Source organism: Corythoichthys intestinalis, chromosome 1 (assembly GCF_030265065.1).
Source record: "Corythoichthys intestinalis isolate RoL2023-P3 chromosome 1, ASM3026506v1, whole genome shotgun sequence".
NCBI classification, from domain to species: Eukaryota; Metazoa; Chordata; class Actinopteri; order Syngnathiformes; family Syngnathidae; genus Corythoichthys; species Corythoichthys intestinalis.
The window spans coordinates 5,252,418-5,276,311 of NC_080395.1; the positions used below are offsets into that span (position 1 = coordinate 5,252,418).

Genomic DNA, 23,894 nt, shown 5'->3' on the forward strand with positions numbered 1-23,894 from the left:
ACGTCACCCAGGTTACGCCCACTGGCGTGACTTTGTTGGCTTTTTATTTTCGACCTTTGTAGGGCCTCTCAGGAGCAACAGAGCAGCAACAAATGATCACAAAATGAAAAGCAATAGTTATGTCCAGGGGTGAAAGTGGGCCAGAACGGTTCAGGAAGGCAGTTCCGGTTTAAGATTCAGGGCCAGAACGCAGTTCCGTTACACGGTGCTTTGATTCCAAAAATATGACGGCAACTGTCAAAACACTATGTAAAAAAAAAAAATAAAAAAAAAATAAATAAAAAAGGCTAAGCTGCCACACATGCATTTCATCTCCAAGAAGAAAACAATCTAACAACATCAGATTTACATACACACTTGTTAACAACAAACATAATAAAGTGCTTGTGTAGTGTTTCCACCAATATTTATTATTTACTTTATTCCACGGACGGCATAGAGGTTTCCCCAGCTGCTGCAGTTATCTGAGTCTGACGATGATGAGTCACGTCAATGTGCCAATGCACACTGCAAAGCAAAATGCCTGGACTCATTTGTCTGTTAATTTGGCTGACATACTGACATGTAACCAGCAGAGATAGTTAGCTCTGATTGGTTCAAATGTGCATGTTTTCTAAAAAAGCACCACCAACAACAAAAAATGGCTGAATTGATGTGACAAAAAAGGGCAATACAACATAAAAATGATCAAATCTTTAAGAGCAACGAAAGAGTTGAGGAGGCTTATTTATCATTATTTAGTTTTATTTGCTCTGATGGGGAGGTTCAGAACATATTAGCTGTCAATGTGCACTTTGGACTTATATTTGTTCATTTATGTGAGGCTACTTATTCATTTCCTTATGATTTAAAAACGTTTGCGCGATCTTCAATTTTTGGCATTTAGTATGTGAGGAAAATAACGGTGCTGAAACAGTTTTATTTGCATTTCAGTAGTATGTGAAGTAAGGTTGGCCAACCATGTTTTTGAATAATATCAATGGCTAAAAAGTTATAAGCATATTTTCGTTATTTTTTTTAAAGCAACCCTTCCAGATTCTTTGTTTAACCCATAGCAACGCCCTTGACAACGAAAATGCTTTTCTTCGGCAATCTTCTGAAATTACGTCACAGAGGGTAGTGCGAGGGAAGTCCGCCATAGAACAGTATTGTTTGTTGCATTGCCTCTCGGTAAGATGCCACGGCGGTGTGTGGCGATGTTTTGTTCTCACTCAAACAAAAAGTTGTATGAGTGGCAAAAGGATAGCACTGCAGGGCACGTAAATGGACATCTTTCGTTCGCACGAAGCGAACGAATTTCACGCCATCATCAAGTAGTGTTCTCTGCTGCAAACACTTCGAAGATGCCTGCTTCCTTAACCGGTCTGCTTATGATCAAGGATTTGCCAAAAAGTAAGTGTGATTTTTGGATAGATGACTGATGACTTTGTAAAAGCAGAGCTGCCAACTGTTGTGGAATGAACAGTATAAGCTAGCGACGTTAGCCGAAAGTTAAGTCGTGGCTATTCCATACATGTCATAAGAAAATTAAGTAGTGGTGCTGTGAGATCCAAATTTAATATTTTATATGACTTCCATGGGGTTCGGCAAGAATTCATACAATTTATTGATGAAGTAATCAGGATCATCAAAGAAAGCAGGCTTGCATGCCTCCCAAAGTTCATCAACATTCTTAGGTTTCGTCTCCCATGCTTCCTCTTTCATCCTGTTCATGTCTGGTGACTGCTGGCCAGTCCTGGAGGATCTTGATCTTATTTGGCTTGAGGAACTTTGAGGTAGAGATTGAATTATGTGATGGAGCCCCATCCTGCAGCAGAATTTGTCCCTTTTTATGGTTAGGAATGTAAGAGGCAGCTAAGATTTGTTGATATTTCAGACTATTTATGTTGCCTTCCACCCTGCAGATCACTTGCACACCCCATACTAGTGTTGTATCGGCCGCAAACGATTCGTTCTTTTTGAACGAATTGTTTGGGTGAACGAGACCGAACTAATCACCATCTGCACTGATTCGTTCTATGAAGTTGGGGCTGCGTTAGCTGCGTGGGAGGGCGTTGAGCAAGCGGCAGCGTCTTCTGACATCGTACACGACCAATCAGACGCCAGCCTCATCGCGGGAGGGACCGGAAACAGAATCAGGGCATCTGTCACCCACTTCCCCGTGTGGCCAATAAGCAGCCAGCGTGCAGGCAGGGGGGCAAGACTGAGTTATGTCACTTCCCGTTCAGTGACTCGGTCTTCCGGTTCCTGACCTAGCTTGCTGCTAACTTGACTTTCCAGTAATGACTATGCGGTGAACGAGTCATAAAATGAAAGGAAATGACTTTGTCACATATTTGTTAACGTGGAGCCTATCAAATGCTGCTCAAACAGACAAAAACACCACACAAATCTAGCGAGCATGGTTTAGTGTACTACTTTTCTCAACAGACTCGGGACTACCTATGACGACATACTATCAAATTTACAGTAGTTTAAACCACGGGTAGCTACGAGGCAAGCAAAAGCTGAGCTGCGGTCGCGTGACGGCAGTGACGGGGGCAGAGAACTGTCACTATATGGAGGCTTCATGGCAGCAATATTTACCTTAGTATGATCACCATAATACTGATTTACAATGAAACTACTGCATATACATGTCCATTTTTTCGGAGTATTTTTTTTTTTTTTTTTTCGTGTCAGAGCATGTCGGGTGTTGGTTGGTTTGACAAATTATGTCAATCCGTCCATCATGTGCTACTCAAGCGCCCAAAAACAACGCACGCGGACACGGGACATTTTTCTTAACAGAGTAATGAGAGTAGAAAGGCGACATCATAAAGAGCAAACAATTATTTCTCGTCAGCATTTGACGATCTGAGATGAGGGGACGACAGGGGAGCTGACCGGATTATTTTATTTATTAATACCAGTGCAAAAATTCAATACGATCATCTTAATACTGATTTGCACTTAAACTGTCAAATATCAAAATGTAGTATTGTTTTTATTTCAGAGCAGCACATTTGACAACTAGCTATTTACACTTTAGTTTTAACAATAGTGACCAAAAATAATAGTGATGAGCATAAAAACAAAAATACAACAAAGCGAGAGGTAAATATGATGTGTTGGTCGTTCCATATTTAGAAATTAAACTTTCGATTTATTTTTATTTTCGTGACAGCAAGCATGCCGCGTTGGCTGGTAGCAGCAGCATTGTATATGTGATCAAGATCATGCTAAAGAAGGTCCGTGTGCCCCCGACCCCAAACCCCCACTCCCCCCACAAAAGGAAAATGTTTAACCGTGTCCTAAATTGAAATGCAAGCACGAGCCATGACTTTGTTCCCATAGAAATACGACAGACGACGCGGAAGTTCTCCCTCGCTTTTGCAGCAGCGGGAGGCAGACCAGGCTGTCTGTGAATGCAGAATAATATCGCCTGTCACTCATTTCTAAATCTACGACGAGCAGTCAATGAGGAGCCTGTGTGCAAGAGAGGGAGGGACCAAGCAATGTCACTTCCCATTCGGTTATACTGCGAAGCGGTCTTTCGTGATTCGTTCGGCAACGTCACTTCCCGTTCACTAACCGAACGATTCATTTGGGCGGGGAGGGAGTTGAGGGGTGCGAACGATTCGTTGAATTATTTGTTTGAACGAATCTTTTTACTGAACGAACCAGAATGGATTCGTTTACTCAAGTGAACGACAGATCCCGTCACTACCCCATACTGGATGTAACCCCAGACCATGATTTTGCCACCACCAAACTTCACTGTTTTCTGAGTGAATCTCGGATCCATGCGGGCTCCATTGGTTCTCCTGCAATATTTGCGGTGACTGTGCTGTAATTGAATGGAAGATTCATCTGAAAAATCCACATTTTACCACTTCTCCAGCATCCATCCTTTTGACAGGCTGTGGGCCTTAGCAAATGCCATACGGTTTTTTAATTGCCTGCACCCTGAGAGATAAATAGTCTGAAATATTGTCAAATCTTAGCTGCCTCTTACAATCCTACCCATAAAAAGGGACACATTCTGCAGCAGGATGATGCTCCATCGCCTATTTCAATCTCTACCTCTAAGTTCCTCAAGGCAAAGAAGATCAAGATCCTCCGGGACTGGCCAGCCCAGTCACCAGACATGAACAGGATGAAAGAGGAAGCATGGAAGACGAAACCCAAGAATGTTGATGAGCTCTGGGAGGCATGCAAGATTGCTTTTTTTGATATTCCTGATGACTTCATCAATAAATTGTATGAATCCTTGCCGAACCGCATGGATGCAGTCCTTCAAGCCCATGGAAGTCATACAAGATATTAAATTTGGATCTCACAGCACCACTACTTCATTCGCTTATGTTATGTAACATATTTTTGTATTTGAAGTACATTTTTAGTTCAATTTTCACACTACTTTTTGTAGGCGACAAAACTTTTGTCTTGCCAAAATTTGACCTTTATGTCTTCATTAAATGATAAATCTTTTATCAGTGAAACAAGTATATTTTTGAACATTCAAAATCATTTGGGAGGGTCTTAGCTTTCATATGAGCCATTTCTGAAACCAATTGAATAATTAAAAGTCATGTTATTAACAATTGTTTCTCCAAAATGGATAAGCGACAAGACTTTTGTCAGGGACGGTATATAATTTTTCACTTTTCAGATCGACCGTCTGCCAGAGCTCCAAGGGCTGAGAGGGTGAGAGGTAGAGCCAGAGGCATGAACAGACCCCTCTCAGATGTAAAAGATGACATTTCAATTCATTGAAATGAATAGAAATTGTGAGTTTTCAAGTTTCGTGATAATAATGTGGATTGTTTACAAACTATTGTTTAAACCTGCCATTTTTGGAATGCAAATGACACCGTGCTCATTTGCTCAACCTCGATGTGCAGTATGCCAAATCGAAGCTAAGATGTTCAATATTTTTTTATCAGTTGTCAAAACCTTATTGAGATTTATAGTTTATCAGTCATCAAGCAATGTGTGTGATTTTCCATATTTAGCATGTGAAATTCTTTTGACTTAAGCTGGTGATGACACTTTCAAAAATGTAAGAAATTTAGGGAAAAAAGTTTTTGACGATTGATGATCTAGGATTAAAAATATGTGCAACATGTGTTTTTCGGGGGCGGTTTATAAATGCTAACAGAAAAATCAAACCCTCAATTCACAAAAATTGCTCGGAGTGTAAAGGGTTAAAATGAGAGAGACTCCTTTCATTGTAGAAACACAACGCCAATGATTAGCTGGAGAAGTGATTCAATTTTATGATGTCCCACATGTAATTTCTTTTAAGTGAACTGGTTTCTATTTATATAAACTGCTGCCATGTCGTGAAAAATCAATCAGTGTACTGTTACACTGATCAATAACTTTTTTTTTGTTAAGAACTAAGGATTTATTTTTCATTCTTAATCATTTCTGATGTTCCTCATGTGTGGCTCAAAATGACCTCATCTATTGCTTCGGTGATGCATTCCAAAGAAATAAATGAGATGAGGAAGCGCTATTGATGAGATCTGGATAAGAGCTCACCATTCTCAGATATCTCTTAAATGAAAAGAGAAATAGTGTCTATCTATTGTTCCTAAGGGCCTCTTAGGAGCAACAGAGCAGCAACAAATGATCACAAAATGAGAAGGAATAGTTATGTCTCAGGAGATGATATTGGGAAATAAATGAGCAACAACATTTTTGCTACGGGTTGTTTCATGGTTAACTTCCACAGTTTTCAAGTCACCTGCTTTCTACCACGGGAAGCTACGTCAGGGACTAACCTTTTATTTTCAGCATGTCGCTGCGCAGCTTCTCGGCCAAATCGTTGTTCCCGATCTTCTCCAGAATCTTGACGGTCTCATCCAGAGTGTTCTCGCCGTGCTTAATCAAGAGCTTGTCAGCAATGTACTCAAGGCGGGTGTTTTCACGCACCCTTCTAGGCAGGGCCGTGTGGAACCTGAAGGACTCAAAGTCATCCTCCCCCAGCTCCCTCAGCGTGTTCCACAGCAGATCCCTACATCCGCTGTCCAGAGCCATCCTTCAGACTTATACAGTATACACGTGAGGGAGTTGACCGTCGATCAGGTATCTACAGACGACAACTTTTATTGACTTATTGTAACTTGAGATCATAAACCATTTGAGTGACGTCACGCAAAACACAGATGTCAGGGTAATCTTCATCTTTCCTCTTAGCAGTGGTCGAATGTAACGAAGAAAAACTCTCTCATTACTGTACTTAAGTACATTTTTATTTGTATCTATACTTGACTTGAGTACAAATATGAAGTGGTACTTTTTACTTTTACTTCAATACATTTTACATAACAAATACTGTATTTTTCGGACTATAAGTCGCAGTTTTTTTTCATAGTTTGGCTAGGGGTGCGACTTATACTCAGGAGCGACTTATGGGTGAAATTATGAACACATAATGATATCATTTCACATGTTATTTTGGTGTTTTGGAGTGACACTGATGGTTTGGTAAACTTGTTAGCATGTTCTTTATGCTATAGTTATCTGAATAACTCTTAATAGCTATGTTACATTAACATACCGGCCACAATCGCGTTCTGCCTTTGGCATTGTGTGTTCAATTGTATTATTGGCTTTTTTATATTGAAATGCATGATTTTAGTTTGTGGCGCTTTCACGCCCAAGTGGGGGCACACTCGCAGTTGTTTACGCGAAGAAGAGCGCTCAGACGCCAGAAGAAGACGGACAGCTACGCAGCTCTGAGCGAGTGGGCGAGTTTGCGAGAGAGAGAAAAACACGGCTGTGAACCTACGTTCATTGTTTATAATAATAATAATACATTTTATTTGTAGAGCGCTTTTACCAATGCTCAAAGACGCTTTACAGTAGGAACAAAAACAGCAAACAACGTGAACAGAACAAAACAAAGAAAATAATTATAAGTTAAAAGCTAGTTTAAAAAGGTGAGTTTTTAACAGTTTTTGAATGTGGGAAGGTCTGAACAGGTACGGATGGGTTTAGGGAGTGAGTTCCAAAGGGAGGGGGCAGCAGCGGAGAAGGCTCTGTCCCCCCAAGTTCGGTGTGTTCTTTGTTTGGGCGGCGCGAGGATGTTTCCGTTAGAAGAGCGGAGGTGACGGGAAGGGGCGTGGGGACAGAGAAGGTCTGTGAGGTAGGGAGGGGCCAAGCTATTGAGTGCTTTGTAAGTGAGAAGGATGATTTTGAACTGAATTCTGTATGAAATAGGCTGCCAGTGCAGTTTATGGAGGTTCCTATAGGGGGTCCGGGTGAGAAGGGGTGCAGCGGAGTTTTGGATATATTTTAGTTTATTGAGTAGTTTGGATGGAGAACTGAAGAGACTGCTGTTGCAGTAGTCAAGTCTGGAGGTTATGAAGGCATGGATGAGGGTTTCAGCAGTAGAGAAGGTAAGGGAGGGGTGAACACGGGCTATGTTCTTGAGGTGGGAGAAGGCAGTTCTGGTGATATGGTTGACGTGGTGGTCGAATCTTAGTTTATTGTCAAAAATGATACCAACGTTGCGGGAATGTGTTGAGAGAGGCAGGGTGCAGTTGTTGATGGTGAGGGAAATTGACTGTCTATGATGTGGGCTGCAGGGTTGAAGATGATTATGTCTGATTTGTTACTGTTGAGTTGAAGATAGTTTTCTTGCATCCAGGAATTAATTTCACGAGGCAATTTTGAAGTGTGGATTGGGTGCTTTGCGAGATTTGTTGCGTTGTTATGTAAATTTGGATGTCGTCAGCGTAGCAGTGAAATTGGAGTCCATGTTTACGGATGATCTGACCAAGGGGGAGGACGGAGAGAATGAAGAGGAGGGGACTTAGAACTGAACCTTGGGGGACACCTTGTGGTAGGGGAACATGAGGGGAAGTGCAATGAATGATGGCGATGAATTGTTGTCGGTCGGTGAGGTAGGAGCGAAACCAGGAAAGTGCGGTACCAGTGATGTGTAAAGATTCTAATCGGGAGAGCAGGATGGTGTGGTTGATTATGTCAAAAGCAGCAGTGAGGTCCAGGAGGATGAGGATGGTGAGTTGTCCGGAGTCCGATGAGAAGAGGATGTCGTTGGTAACTTTCAGAAGTGCTGTTTCGGTACTATGTTGTGAGCGGAAGCCAGATTGAAAAAGTTCAAACAGGTTATTATTGGTGAGGTGGGTTCTGAGTTGGGTGGCGACGGCCCTTTCCAGGATTTTTGACAGAAAAGGGAGATTGGAGATGGGGCGGTAATTGCTTGGTATATCGGGGTCTAGGCCAGATTTCTTTAAGATGGGAGTGATGGCAGCCATTTTGAGAGTTTGGGGGACAGAGCCAGAGCGGAGGGAGGTGTTAATGATGTCGGTGATAAGTGAGGAGATTACGGGGAGACAGTCTTTTATTAGAAAAGAGGGAGTCGGATCTAGGGGTGCAGGTGGCAGTTTTCATTCCAGACATTATGGTGGCAAGTTGAGTGGCTGATATTGGAGAAAGTTGAGTGAGTTTCTTGATCGGAGTGAGCATAGAGGCAGGTGGAAGAAAGGATGGAGGGGGTAAGTAAAGCAATGGGACGGATCCTGGAGGTATTTAGGTTACTGTAGATGTTGTCAATTTTGGGGGGGAAAAATGAAAGAAATAATTGAAACTTTTCTGGAGTGAATGAAGCAGACGAGTTGTCATGGGGTTTGAGCAAGGAGTTTATGGTGGAAAAAAAGAGGATAATGTTGGCATAGTGGGTGGTCCGGGCGGTGTTGATTGCTTCTTTATATTGCTGTAGATGGTCCTTATATGCTATTAGATGAATTGTTATGCTTGTAAAATATCTCTAAAGAGGCAAGGCCTGTGTGTATCATCTTTTCTGATGTTGTTGTGTGTTTTCCACCTGCGATCGGACACTTAGAGCCAGTTGTGTGGTTGTTTGAACGATGTGCTAATGCTAGCAAACGCATGCTAACCGTTTGTGTATTTGCTATGATAGCAGCTAATTATTCTTTATTTAATATCTGTTTGGTATTGAGGACCAAATTGATTTGTATTATTTCTATTTTTAGTTCCACTCTTCAAATGATGTTGTCATAACGATGGCCAAAATAAAGTCAGCAAATTATACAGATGTCCAGCATTGTCATTTGGGAGTTTAGCTCGCTGTATAGCCAGGACCGAGCCATAGCGTCGTGGTGAGGGCAGTCCATTCGCATTTTGTTGTTCATATATCATGTAACATTATCATACTGTACACTTATTCAGCATGTTGTTCTGTATTGTATTTTTATTTTAAATTGCCTTTCAAGATGACATATCTGTTCTACTGGACTGTCTCAGGAAATTAGAATATTGTGTATTCTAATTTCCTGAGACAGTCCAGTATGTGCTGGATTTTATCAAGTAAATCGCCACCAAAAATGCGACTTATACTCCGGTGCGACTTATATATGTGTTTTTCCTCTTTGTTGGGAATTTTATGGCTGGTGCGACTTATACTCAGGTGCGACTTATAGTCCGAAAAATACGGTATGTACTTTCTACTCCACTACTTTTTCAAATTGTTGCCTGCGTTACACTTTACTTTTGATTTGGGTTTTTTCTCATTGTGAATTGATCGTTTTCATGCCTTTGGCGCAATCGATAAGCTCTGTGCAACTATACCTTAATTGAGCGCTAGAGGGAGCAACAGCATTTAGAATAAGTTATTTATGCCCGCTGTCTAGAGGCATCCTTCCTCCTTGTTAACATGTGAGTGAGGTGACTGTCAACTGGGTATCTGTGAACGACAACTTTTCATGGCTTATCGCAACTTAATAACTGGAGTGGACTGGCAGCCATCCTCCTCCAGCTCCATCAGCATTTTCAACAGCAGCTCTTTACGCCAGGTGTCTAGAGGCATCCTTCTACCTTGTTAGGGCCTCTGCCCCTCCTTCCTAATTACACGTCAGACGGGTGGAGCGGCCGCAGCTGTGAGCAGTTACAATCAGCCAGCTATAAAAGACCAGCGGACGCACCATCACGTCGCCAGATCAACTCGTCTAGTCCTGCTGTCAGTTGTATCCCGCCTTACTTGCATTTTTGTCTTCTCTCTCGGCTCACGATTTTTTGCTTTTGTCCCAGGACCTGTTTACGCACGCCCCTTGTCGGATCTCCACGCCTGATTCCTCCCCGAGCTTTGCCTGCCTCTCGTCGGTCTGGATCTCGCCAGCAACGCTCAAACAATAAACAAAACATTTGGTTTTCCACAGCCTATCGGTCCCGTTGTCTGCTTTGGGATCCTCTCCCATCCACGAACCCTAACAGTTTGATCTGGCCAAATGGATCCCGCGGACAACGCCAGCTGCCCGCCCACATGGCTGGACGGACACCATCAAGCCATCCAGCACCTCTTCGAAATGGTAACGAACATCGGGCACACACTCCAAGCCGTCCAGGCGCGGCTTACGCCGCTTCCTCAACCGGATCGCCCGGTCGAACCACGCACACGCCTGTCACCTAACTTTCCACCCGCCACAGCCGTTCACCGCGAGCCCTACGTTCCCGCCCCAGCTCCCTATAGCGGCGACCTCGGAACCTGCCGGGCATTTCTCGTGCAGTGTAGCCTGGTGTTTGAACAACAGCCGTCTACTTACCGGGACGAAAAAGCGAGGATAGCCTATCTGATAGGCTGTCTTCGTGGTGTCGCGTTGGAGTGGGCTTCCTCTATGTGGCAGCAGGATTCCCCCGTGTGCAAGTCCTACGTCGAGTTCACTGAGGAGATGAAGAAAGTCTTCGACCACCCCGTTCGTGGCAAGGAGGCTGCTAAGCGACTCATGTCGCTACGCCAGGGATCCCGGAGCGTCGCCGAGTTTGCCGTGGAATTCCGAACGCTGGCGGCCGAGAGCCATTTTAATGACGAGGCACTACAGGAAGTATTTACCCGTGCTCTCAGCGAATCTCTCAAAGATGAACTGGCAACTCAAGATGAATCCCCCTCGCTCGATCGTTTGATCGCACTGTCGATTAAATTGGACAATCGGCTTCGGGAACGCCAGCGACAACGCCGGGAGCAACTGAAGACTCCTCACGCCCAGTTCTCTCTCCCCCGGCCGTTTCCGCCTCCCGACCAGGCACCCAGCGCTGCGTGTGTGCGCGCAGGCGCGCCTCCTGCTGACAACCCGGAAGCCATGCAAATGGGCCAAACCAGACTAACACCTCGAGAACGTGAGCGAAGATTCAATAGCAGATTATGCATCTACTGTGGAGCCGGGGGACATTTCCTTCGCGATTGCCCAATACGCCCGGGAAGGCCAACAGACTCACCAGTAGCAGAGGGGCTACTCGTGAGCCACATGAACAATATTCCAGGTCGCCGACTTCAACTCCCAGCCACCCTCTCCTGGAAGAGCCAGTCACGCACAGTCACCGCCTTGGTGGACTGTGGCTCAGATGAGAACTTCATCGATGGAGAACTGGTCCATCAGTTAGGGCTTGCGACACATCTTCTCTCGGCCCCTTTACAAACCACCGCTTTGGACGGCCGAGTCCTGTTCCAGGTGACTCGTCAGACGGACGCCATCAACCTCCTCACATCGGGTAATCACCGGGAGGTGACCCCTTTCCTCGTTTTCAAGAGCCCTCGCACCCCCCTCGTCCTCGGGCTGCCATGGTTGAAAAGACACAATCCGTCCATTGACTGGTCCCACCCCAAAATAACAGCCTGGAGCCCGTATTGCCATGCTCACTGTCTCAAATCCTCCCTGACGCCGTCCTGCCCTGTCCGGGAAGCTGAGCAGCCCGACCTCTCCGCCGTACCTGAGTGTTACCATGATCTCGGGCAGGTCTTCAGTAAGGAGCACGCAGCTTCGCTCCCCCCACACCGCCCGTACGACTGCGCTATCGACCTCCTACCAGGAGCAGCCCTCCCCAGGGGGCGCCTGTTTTCCATTTCTCAACCTGAGAGGGAGGCGATGGAACAGTACATCAAGGAATCCCTGGCAACTGGTGTTATATGGCCATCCTCTTCCCCAGTGGGCGCGGGGTTCTTCTTCGTGCCGAAAAAAGATGGCGGCTTACGTCCCTGCATCGATTACCGGTCCTTGAACGATATCACGGTGAAGAATAAATATCCCCTCCCGCTCATCGATTCCGCTTTTACACCCCTCCAGGGTGCCACTATATTCTCCAAACTTGATCTCCGCAGCGCCTACCACCTTGTCCGCATTCGAGAGGGGGATGAGTGGAAGACCGCGTTTAACACACCCCTGGGTCACTACGAATACCTCGTCATGCCATTTGGTCTCACGAATGCCCCCGCAATCTTCCAGAACCTCGTGAATGATGTTCTCGGTGACATGATCAATCAGTTCGTGGTAGTCTACCTAGACGACATCCTGGTCTACTCAAACACCCAACTTGATCACGAGCGTCATGTCCGCCAGGTCCTCCAGCGTCTACTCGAGAACAAGCTCTTCGTTAAGGCAGAGAAATGTGAATTCCACGTCCCCGAGACCACATTTCTCGGCTACATCATCGGCAAAGGCATGTTACGCATGGACCCAGCCAAGATCTCTGCGGTCCAGGATTGGCCTCTTCCCACAGACCGAAAACAGCTCCAGCGCTTCCTGGGCTTTGCAAATTATTATCGTCGGTTCATTCGTAACTACAGTCGGATTGCTGCTCCTCTCACTGCCCTCACTTCCACAGCCACGCCATTCCGCTGGTCTCCCTCTGCCAGTATGGCATTTCAAGAACTCAAGACCCGTTTCTCCTCAACTCCTGTGTTAGCCAACCCTGACCCAGTGCTTCAATTCATCGTGGAAGTGGACGCCTCTGAGGTAGGAGTGGGTGCTGTGTTGTCCCAGCGCGGAGCCGACGGCAAGGTGCATCCTTGCGCCTTTTTCTCCCGTCGGCTGTCCCCCGCCGAACGTAACTACACCATCGGCGATCGGGAACTCCTTGCTGTGAAGCTGGCCCTGGAGGAGTGGCGCCATCACCTGGAGGGAGCATCGTTACCGTTTGTCGTACTCACAGATCATAAAAACCTAGAATACCTAAAATCTGCTAAACGCCTCAACCCGCGTCAAGCACGGTGGGCTTTGTATTTTTCCCGGTTCAATTTCACCTTGTCCTATATTCCAGGTTCCAAGAACACAAAACCAGACGCCCTGTCCCGGCAATTCCAAAAGAGCCAGTCCCAAGAAGAACCGCCGACTATCCTCCCGCCAACCTGCTTCCTCGCCTCGGTGGAGTGGGAAATCGAGGCTAAGGTTAAAGAAGCGCACAGAGCGCACCCAGACCCTCGTGAGGGGGACCAGTCCAACCTTTTTGTGCCTCCAGACCTTCGCCCCCAGGTACTGGACTGGGCGCATTCATCGCGCTTGTTTTGTCATCCTGGCATTAGGAGAACACTGGCGGTGCTACGCCAGCGGTTTTGGTGGCCCACCCTGGCGACTGACACCCGATCGTTTGTCCTTGCATGCACGGTCTGCGCACGTAGCAAGACGACTACCCGACCCAGCGCTGGACTCCTACGGCCATTACCCATCCCGAGTCGCCCTTGGTCGCATATCGCCCTGGACTTTGTAACCGGTCTCCCTCCGTCCAAAGGCAACACGGTAATCCTCACAGTGGTGGATAGATTTTCCAAGGCAGCCCACTTCATTCCTCTCCGTAAGCTTCCTACCGCCTCTGAGACTGCTGACCTCCTCACACAAAACGTCCTCCGTCTGCATGGCATTCCAGCGGATATAGTGTCAGACCGGGGACCGCAATTCACCTCCCAAGTGTGGAAGGCTTTTTGCTCAGCATTGGGCATTGAGGTGAGTCTTTCATCCGGCTATCACCCACAAACGAATGGACAGTGTGAGCGCACCAACCAACAACTAGAAGCTGCCCTCCGATGCACCACGCAAGCCGATCCTGCCTCCTGGAGCGACCAATTGCCATGGATCGAGTACGCTCACAACTCCCTTCCGAACTCCTCATCCGGTATGTCCCCGTTCCTCTGCTCCCTTGGCTACCAGCCCCCGTTATTCCCCACACAGGAACAGGACATCGCCGTGCCCTCAGTCCAGGCTCACGTCGACAGGTGCTCCCAGGTCTGGAACCAGGCTCGCACTGCGCTTCTACGGGCCTCACAAGAGTCCTGCACCCAGTCCAACCGCCGCCGCACGCCAGCTCCGGTCTACACCGTGGGCCAGAAGGTCTGGCTCGCGTCAAAGTCTCTGCCGGTGAAGTCGGGTACCGCTAAGCTCACCCCCCGGTTTGTGGGCCCATATGAGATTATCAAGGTGGTGAACCCCGCGGCTGTACGCCTCAAGCTCCCTCGGCATTTCCGCATCCATCCCACATTCCACGTCTCCCAGGTCAAACCTGTTTCCTCGTGTCCCTTGTCCCCCCCTGTTCCGCCCCCTCCTCCACCTCTGTCAGTCGATGGGGGCCCTGCGTACCGAGTGAGGCGTCTGTTGGACGTCCGCCGACGCGGCAGGGGGCTTCAGTACCTCGTGGACTGGGAGGGCTATGGTCCTGAGGAGCGTTCTTGGGTCCCATCCCGATGGGTGCTGTCTCGGGCCCTCATCCGGGATTTCCACCGCGCCCATCCCGATTCTCTCCATCGGTCGCCAGGTGGCGCCCGTGGGAGGGGGGGTCCTGTTAGGGCCTCTGCCCCTCCTTCCTAATTACACGTCAGACGGGTGGAGCGGCCGCAGCTGTGAGCAGTTACAATCAGCCAGCTATAAAAGACCAGCGGACGCACCATCACGTCGCCAGATCAACTCGTCTAGTCCTGCTGTCAGTTGTATCCCGCCTTACTTGCATTTTTGTCTTCTCTCTCGGCTCACGATTTTTTGCTTTTGTCCCAGGACCTGTTTACGCACGCCCCTTGTCGGATCTCCACGCCTGATTCCTCCCCGAGCTTTGCCTGCCTCTCGTCGGTCTGGATCTCGCCAGCAACGCTCAAACAATAAACAAAACATTTGGTTTTCCACAGCCTATCGGTCCCGTTGTCTGCTTTGGGATCCTCTCCCATCCACGAACCCTAACATACCTTGTAAACGCGTGAGCGAGATGACCGTCGTTCGGGTATCTACGGACGACACCTTGTTGTAACTTGAGCTCGTAAACCAGACATGTCCAAAGTAGCTTTCACACTAAATGCTGCTCCTCATTTACCCACTAAAAAGCAGCAGCACTCTAAGCAACATTACCCCATGTGACCCTTTACTCCCAATTTTCTAAAATCAACAAAAAATGAAAGTTGACTGCGACGGCCAACGCTTCAAGGATAGGTGGAAATTGGTTTATTTCGTCACTAAAATAGCCAACAACTGTGTCTGCCTCATTTGCAAAGAGACCATCGCTGTTTTTAAAGAGTTCAATTTGAGGCGATATTAACAAACAAAACACGCTGACATGTACAACAAGATTACAGGGAAGATACGTTGCGAGAAATTGAAGCAACTTGAAAGTAGTTTAATTTTACAGCAGCATGATTTTGCAAGAGCCTGAGAGTCAAAAGAAAACGTCACAAAGGCTAATTGCGAGATTGAAATTATTAATTAAAAAACTAATAAACACAGAATGGCTTGCTAAAATTTGCTTCAATATATTGTTCTACGTAAAGGACGTCAGCCAAAGTCGGCCCCCCACATTTTTACCACATCAAATCTGGCACCCTTTGCAAAAAGTTTGGACACCCCTCTACCCCCTGTAGTAAACCGTTTGAGTGACGCGACGCAAAGCCTGGAAATCAGATCGATCTTTTTCATTCATGTCGGAACTCCCTTGTTGCTTTGTTAGCTATATTGTTAGCTATATTGTGACACTAAATCACATGTTTTGATGTTGAAAATACCTGACAGTATAGTTAAAGACATAATAAACCAGATTCGGTCTAATTTTCTTTTTCAAAGAGGCAAGATTTCAAACAATCAAATAATAGCTGGCAACAAGGAAATGCATTCCAAGTGTCATTGAGGCGAGTTGCCACTTCTACATACCACAAGAAGTTGCCTAACCTGCTTCTGCACCCATGTCTTTCTAAAAAAAGGAGAAAAGCTCCAATGCCAGTAAACGGGCGTCGAAAATTCCGTCTTACGCAAAATGTAATCGGGTATTTCAAGCCAAAAGACATTTTTGTTTCGGACACAAAATGTACTGTATGGCTTAAAACAGGGGTCCCCAAACTACGGATACGGCTCGCCTCCACATTTCGTCCGGCCCCCTGAACAATACCAGAGAGCGTTTTGAATTATTATTTTTTTTTTTTTCTCAATAGTGTTATTTATTTCCTGGCCTTTTTCTTTGAAGAACTCAGAAAGGGTTATTTGGTTATTATCTATTTAATTAATAGTGTTATTATTATTTATTACTATTATATATTATTATTTTAATTTTATTTACTTTTGTTCCGTGAAGAATCCAGAAAGGGTTATTTGATTGTGGCTTTCTGAAAAACAAAAATTTTTTACATTTAGGCACTGCTGCAATCGTCACACTTTTTCAGTTACAAACTGACCCCGGCCCCTCATCAGAGAAGGGAAAAGTTATATGGCCCTCACAGGAAAAAGTTTGGGGACCCCTGGCCAGTGGCGCCCCCAGGGGGTGGCCACCCCTGGCCGTGGCCACCCCTGGCCACCCCGCTTGCCAGTATATCATTAGATTGTTGTAGCATTAGTTATGCATTTCATCCCAAATGCAAATCTGCCAGCACCTGCTTTTCCCCAGTAATTATTTTGTTTTGTTAAATGTAGACCTTTTGCCTAATATATACATAACACAATTAAACAGAATTGTTGTGGAAGTCAAAATGTTGACTGGACAGTTATGGACTATGCACATTAAATCATTAGTAACATCAAGTATTACACAATACACCAAAGTATATCAGTAGCCGTGTCCTTAAGTCTTTCTGATAGATTTCCCCTGACCTTTTTACTGCAATAATATAACGAAAACCTGAAATTATGGCTTTAAGTTTTGGTGTGCCACCCCAAGATTTTAAGTGGCCCCATCTGGCCACCCCTATGAAAAATTTCTGGAGGCGCCACTGCCCCTGGCTTTAAAGATATTTTTGTGTTTCCCGTTACGCACATGATAGAAATGCAGCGCGATAAATGAAACAATAGGCTAATGTACCAAAGGAGCAAATTATTTAAAAAAAACAACTTTAAAGCAAACAAATTTGTGACTCCTTTTTTTGTTCGTGTTTTCCTTTTCAGTATAAGAGAAAACTTACGTGGCCTTGTTGTCGCCTCGTCGCCTCCCGTCTGAGTGATTACTTGACTGTCCGGTCCTCCGAGACAGGGCACACTGGGTGTGACCTTCGGTGACACCCACAACACCTGTGTGTGCATTATTGCCACCAGTGTTTCCAGATTGGGCGGTTTTGTGCCCAGTTGGTCTATTTTTAAAGACTGGGGGCGGGAGAAAAACTTCAAAGCATTGTTGTTTTCAACAAAAATGAAAGTAACAAAGGTTAACAAGGTTCGCGTCAGCTGTTGGGGGACCAGGACAACCTGATGTCAAGTAGGCTACTGGAACAAGACACAGATGGAGCAGGACGGTATATGGTGGGGCAAATAAGTATTTAGTCAACCACTAATTGTGCAAGTTCTCCCACTTGAAAATATTGGTGAGGCCTGTAATTGTCAACATGGGTAAACCTCAACCCTGAGAGACAGAATGTGGGGGGGGGGGAAACATGATTTGATTTCTGTAGAATTAATTTGCAAATCATTGTGGAAAAGAAGTATTTGGTCAATACTAAAAGTTCATCTCAATACTTGATTATGTACCCTTTGTTGGCAATAACGGAGGCCAAATGTTTTCTGTAACTCTTCACAAGCTTTTCACGCACTGTTGCTGGTATTTTGGCCCATTCCTCTATGCAGATCCCCTCTAGAGAAGTGATGTTTTGGGACTGTCGTTGGGCAACATGGATTTTCAACTCCCTCCGCAGATTTTCTATGGGGTTGAGACCTGGAGACTGGCTAGGCCACTCCAGGAATTTGAAATGCTTCTTACGAAGCCACTCCTTTGTTGCCCTGGCTGTGTGTTTGGGATCATTGTCATGCTGAAAGACCCAGCCACGTCTCATCTTCAATGCCCTTGCTGATGGAAGGAGATTTTCTCTCAAAATTTCTCCATACATGGCCCCATTCATTCTTTCCTTGACACAGATCAGTCGTCCTGGTCCCTTTGCAGAAAAACAGCCCCAAAGCATTATTTTCTACCCCCATGCTTCAAGGTGGGTATGGAGCAATTCAGTATTCTTTTTTCTCCAAACAAGAGAACCTGTGTTTCGACCAAAAAGTTCTATTTTGTTTTTTTCTGACCATAACACATTCTCCCAGTCCTCTTCTGGATCATCCAAATGCTCTCTAGCGAACCGCAGACGGGCCTGGACGTGTACTTTCTTCAGCAGGGGGACACATCTGGCAGTGCAGGATTTGAATCCCTGGCGGCGCATTGTCTTACTGATAGTAGCCTTTGTTACGGTGGTCCCAGCTCTCTGTAGGTCATTCACTAGGTACCCCGTGTGGTTCTGGGATTTTTGCTCCCCGTTCTTGTAATCATTTTGACACCACGGGGTGAGGAGGGCGTTGAAAGTCCGTGTTGCCCAACGACAGCCCAAAAGATCACTGCTCCAGAGATTTGCATGGAGGAATGGGCCAAAATACCAGCAACAGTGTGTGAAAATCTTGTGAAGACTTACAGAAAACGTTTGGCCTCAGTTATTGCCAACAAAGGGTACATAACCAAGCATTGAGATGAACTTTTGGTGTTGACCAAATACTTCTTTTCCACCATGATTTACAAATCAATTCTTTAAAAATCAAACAATGTGATTTTCTGGGTTTTTTTCCTCATTCTGTCTCTCATGGTTGAGGTTTACCCAACCATGACAATTGACGTTGACAATTACAGGCTTCTCTAATATTTTCAAGTGGGAGAGTGTCAGGGAATGCGCGGGCAGGCAGGTCGTGTGGACCCAAATGCAGTGAAACAATAATTCAAGGCAGGTGGCAGAGAACTCCAAAAAATGGTTTTAATTATAACTAACAAAAGCACAAAGTACAAACAAAAGGACTAGGGATCAAAAGGCAAGGTTCAAACAAAACTTAACTTTCAAAGCAGGGCGAGTAACACGAGGAACTGGGGGGGAACGCAGGCATGAATGTGGACCAGTACATTGACAATGACGCAACAAGGAGTGACAAGAAACTGGGTCATTATATACGCAGACAAGGGGTAACGAGACGAGGAACAGCTGGGTAACACAGGTGGATGCAGATTGCAGGATACACTGGGAAAACACACACAGGTGAGAGCAATGGGTAATCACAGGGACAAGTCACACTAGGAGAAACCAGCACAAAACCTAACAGTACCCCCCCCTCAAAGGACAGATCCCAGACGTCCTGAAGAAACGAAAAGTCAGAAGGCTGCTCGGAGGAGGGAGCAACACCAGCCCGTCAGGGCCAGTCAGGCGGGCGTCCAGGACGCCAGACATGGGCTGACCACACCGGTCAATCTGGAGGGCGTCCAGGGCGCCAGACGTTGGGCGACCGCACGGGTCGATCAGGCGGGCGTCCAAGACGAGGCAGTGCTCGGTCTTTCATGCCGCCAAGCCGTGGCAAGAAGCGGGGAGCAGCATCGTCGGGACGAGGGTTAGGAACTTCGGAGTCTGCTGGCGGGACAGCAGCAGTGTCATCCGCTGGCGGGACAGCAGCGGTGTCGTCCGCTGGCGGGACAGCAGCGGAGTCGTCCGCTGGCGGGACAGCAGCGGAGTCGCAGGAGTCTGCTGGCGGGACAGCAGCGGGGTCGTCCGCTGGCGGGACAGCAGCGGGGTCGTCCGCTGGCGGGACAGCAGCGGGGTCGCAGCAGTCTGCTGGCGGGACAGCAGCGGGGTCGCAGGAGTCTGCTGGCGGGACAGCAGCGGGGTCGCAGGAGTCTGCTGGCGGGACAGCAGCGAAGTCGCAGGAGTCTGCTGGCGGGACAGCAGCGAAGTCGCAGGAGTCTGCTGGCGGGAGCACAAGACTGCGGGGAGTCGGCGCGGGAGCCACTTGACTGCGGGGAGTCGGCGCGGGAGCCACTTGACTGCGGGGAGTCGGCGCGGGAGCCACTTGACTGCGGGGAGTCGGCGCGGGTGGCACTTGACTGCGGGGCGTCGGCGCGGGTGGCACTTGACTGCGGGGAGTCGGCGCGGGTGGCACTTGACTGCGGGGAGTCGGCGCGGGTGGCACTTGACTGCGGGGAGTCGGCGCGGGTGGCACCTGACTGCGGGGAGTCGGCGCGGGTGGCACCTGACTGCGGGGAGTCGGCGCGGGTGGCACCTGACTGCGGGGAGTCGGCGCGGGTGGCACCTGACTGCGGGGAGCCGGCGCGGGTGGCACCTGACTGCGGGGAGCCGGCGCGGGTGGCACCTGACTGCGGGGAGCCGGCGCGGGTGGCACCTGACTGCGGGGAGCCGGCGCGGGTGGCACCTGACTGCGGGGAGCCGGCGCGGGTGGCACCTGACTGCGGGGAGCCGGCGAGGGAAGAACTTGACTGCGGGGAGCCGGCGCGGGAAGAACTTGACTGCGGGGAGCCGGCGCGGGAAGAACTTGACTGCGGGGAGCCGGCGCGGGAGGAACTTGACTGCGGGGAGCCGGCGCGGGAGGAACTTGACTGCGGGGAGCCGGCGCGGGAGGAACTTGACTGCGGGGAGTCGGCGCGGGAGGAAATTGACTGCGGGGAGTCGGCGCGGGAGGAACTTGACTGCGGGGAGTCAGCGCGGGAGCCTCGGGAAGCCACGACGTCTGCACCGCCGCACACCGTCGGCGTTGACGACCACGCCGAGGCTTTTGGCGAGCGCCTTCAGGATGCAGGGGCTGCATAATAGCCCCATTAGGCCGCAATGAGCCTGGGCGACTCCTCAGGCCACCCCGGGGTGGTCCCCGATAGATGGCCCAACGAGATCCCAGGTAGGAGTCTTTGGTGATGAGTTCCGAACGGGACACAGAGTGCGGAGGGTGGTATGAAAAATAATCAGGGGAAACGGAAGGCGTAAAATCAAAATCCGGGTCTGAGTCAGAATCAGAGTCAATAAAAATGTGCCGAGGGAACACAAAATCAGGGGAACGGGCAGAAAGCCGTTGGCGAGCATGCCAGTGCCGGATGTTTCCTGCTGGGTCCACTGGTGCTTGCGTCATTCTGTCCATTCTGTCAGGGAATGCGCGGACAGGCAGGTTGTGTGGACCCAAATGCAGTGAAACAATAATGCAAGGCAGGTGGCAGAGAACTCAAAAAATGGTTTTAATTATAACTAACAAAAGCACAAAGTACAAACAAAAGGACTAGGGATCAAAAGGCAAGGTTCAAACAAAACTTACTTTCAAAGCAGGGCGAGTAACACGAGGAACTGGGGGGGAACGCAGGCATGAACGTGGACCAGTCCATTGACAATGACGCAACAAGGAGTGACAAAAAACTGGGTCATTATATACGCTGACAAGGGGTAACGAGACGAGGAACAGCTGGGTAACACAGGTGGACGCAGATTGCAGGATACACTGGGAAAACACACACAGGTGAGAGCAATGGGTAATCACAGGGACAAGTCACACTAGGAGAAACCAACACAAAACCTAACAGAGAGCTTGCACAAATAGTGGTTGACTAAATACTTATTTGCCCCACTGTATAAATAAATAAATACATACATAAATAAATAAATATTCATAAATATATATATATATATATATATATATATATATATAAGGGCTGTCAAAATTTAAAATATTCGACGCAATTAACCCACAAATGCCCTGCTCAAACAGATTAAAATGACAGCAGAGTGAAAGCTGTACTTGTGTTTTTCAGAGTTTTGCCGTCCTCTGCTGGCGCATGGGTGCGACTGATTTTATAGGCTTCAGCACCCATGAGCATTATGTAAGTAATTATTGACATCAACAATGGCGGGCTACTAGTTGATTTTTTTGATTGAAAATTTTACAAATTTTATTAAAAGGAAAACATGAAGAAGGGTTTTGATATAAAATTTCTATAACTTGGACTAAAATGTATCTTTCAAGAACTACAAGTCTTTCTATCCATGGATCGCTTTAACAGAATGTTAAGAATGTTAATGCCATCTTGTTGATTTATTGTTATAATAAAGAAATAAAGTACTTATGTACCGTATGTTGAATGTATATATCCATCTTGTGTCTTATCTATCCATTCCAACAATAATTTACCGAAAAATATGGCATATTTTATAGATGGTTTGAATTGCGATTAATTGCGATAATTTTCGATTAATTATTTAAGCTGTAATTAACTCGATTAAAAATTTTAATCGCTTGACAGACCTGATATATATACATATATATATATATTTTATATTTTCTATATATATATAATTTTCTGAGACAGTCCTGTACATTAATCCACCATTTAAAGCAGGGGTGTCCAAACTTTTTGCAAAGGGGACCAGATTTGGGGTGGTAAAAATGTGGGGGGCCGACCTTGGCTGACGTCCTTTACATAGAACAATATACAGGACTGTCTCAGAAAATTAGAATATTGTGTATTCTAATTTTCTGAGACAGTCCAGTATATATATATATATACATATACAGTGCCTTGCAAAAGTATTCGGCCCCCTTGAATCTTGTAACCTTTCGCCACATTTCAGGCTTCAAACATAAAGATATGAAATTTAATTTTTTGTCAAGAATCAACAACAAGTGGGACACAATCGTGAAGTGGAACAACATTTATTGGATAATTTAAACTTTTTTAACAAATAAAAAACTGAAAAGTGGGGCGTGCAATATTATTCGGCCCCTTTACTTTCAGTGCAGCAAACTCACTCCAGAAGTTCAGTGAGGATCTCTGAATGATCCAATGTTGTCCTAAATGACCGATGATGATAAATAGAATCCACCTGTGTGTAATCAGGTCTCCGTATAAATGCACCTGCTCTGTGATAGTCTCAGGGTTCTGTTTAAAGTGCAGAGAGCATTATGAAAACCAAGGAACACACCAGGCAGGTCCGAGATACTGTTGTGGAGAAGTTTAAAGCCGGATTTGGATACAAAAAGATTTCCCAAGCTTTAAACAGGTCCTTGACCTCGCCTCATCTGCAGATCAACAACTCATCTACAGGTATGTGACTTTCAGCTAACAAAGAATCTTGTAATCCTGAGACTGAGCTAATTTTTGTGTTTTTTTCCCCCCCTAGATCCTGTACTACTTGCCTGGCGAAACGCCTGCCTGCCTGTTCACCTGTTCTATCACCAAACTGCCCACTCGATTCTTCGGACACTATTTAACACTCCCTCTCATCGTTAATGAATTAGGTCCTCCGTTATCCCAGAACCTTAACAAATACAATATGTTATTTACAGTCTAAAAGGTGGTCATCTTTAATGTTGAGTTGCTTGTTCCAATTAAAATATTTTGTGAAAAAAATGTTTCTATGTTGCATTAATATGTTAGCATTAATAAATGGCATGAAAAAGAAGCGTTGTCATTATTGATTTTAAGAGACAAATTTAATTTGCAATTAAAACACAGTACAGTATGATACATTGAACAAAATGGACTCCAAATTTATTACTGAAAATGGTTTTGATACAAATATGGCCCAAATTGGGTAACGTGTGCCATATCCGGGCCAGACAGTAATGTCATGTCTGCTACTTTGGACCACATCTGGCCCAAAACTGGTTGCTGATCCGGCAAGTGAGTCCTTACTGAGTTTGGGACATTGTTCGAAAAAGACACTGGGGGGGATCCGTTTTACGAAGTTGGGCCGAAATTTGCAGTACATCTTGACCCATATCCGCTCCAGTTATATTTTGCTCTCTGGGTATGTTGTAAAAACATTGCAGTCGGGCCGGTTTCGGGCCATATTTCATTGGATGTTAATGTTTTATTTAATCAAAAACAAGATTGTTTTATAGTTACGTGAAGTGTTT

At 46.5% G+C, this 23,894-nt stretch overlaps 1 protein-coding gene across 3 annotated transcripts in view; it reads right to left on the reverse strand.

Moving 5' to 3' along the window:
• Positions 1 to 17,184, reverse strand: part of LOC130913785 (NACHT, LRR and PYD domains-containing protein 12-like) — a 111,504-nt gene extending 94,320 nt beyond the window's left edge. For 2 of the 3 annotated variants that reach the window (XM_057834545.1, XM_057833041.1), the window contains exons 1-2: positions 17,162 to 17,184; positions 5,772 to 6,079 (exon numbers count right to left, since the gene is read on the reverse strand). In XM_057834545.1, the coding sequence (XP_057690528.1) occupies positions 5,772 to 6,027 (256 nt within the window). In that variant the 5' untranslated portion in view covers positions 6,028 to 6,079; positions 17,162 to 17,184. Of the gene's footprint in view, positions 1 to 5,771; positions 8,849 to 17,161 lie in introns of those variants that run through there. The other variant, XM_057833738.1, reaches the window with a different exon arrangement.
• Between the last annotated feature and the right edge of the window lie 6,710 nt (positions 17,185 to 23,894).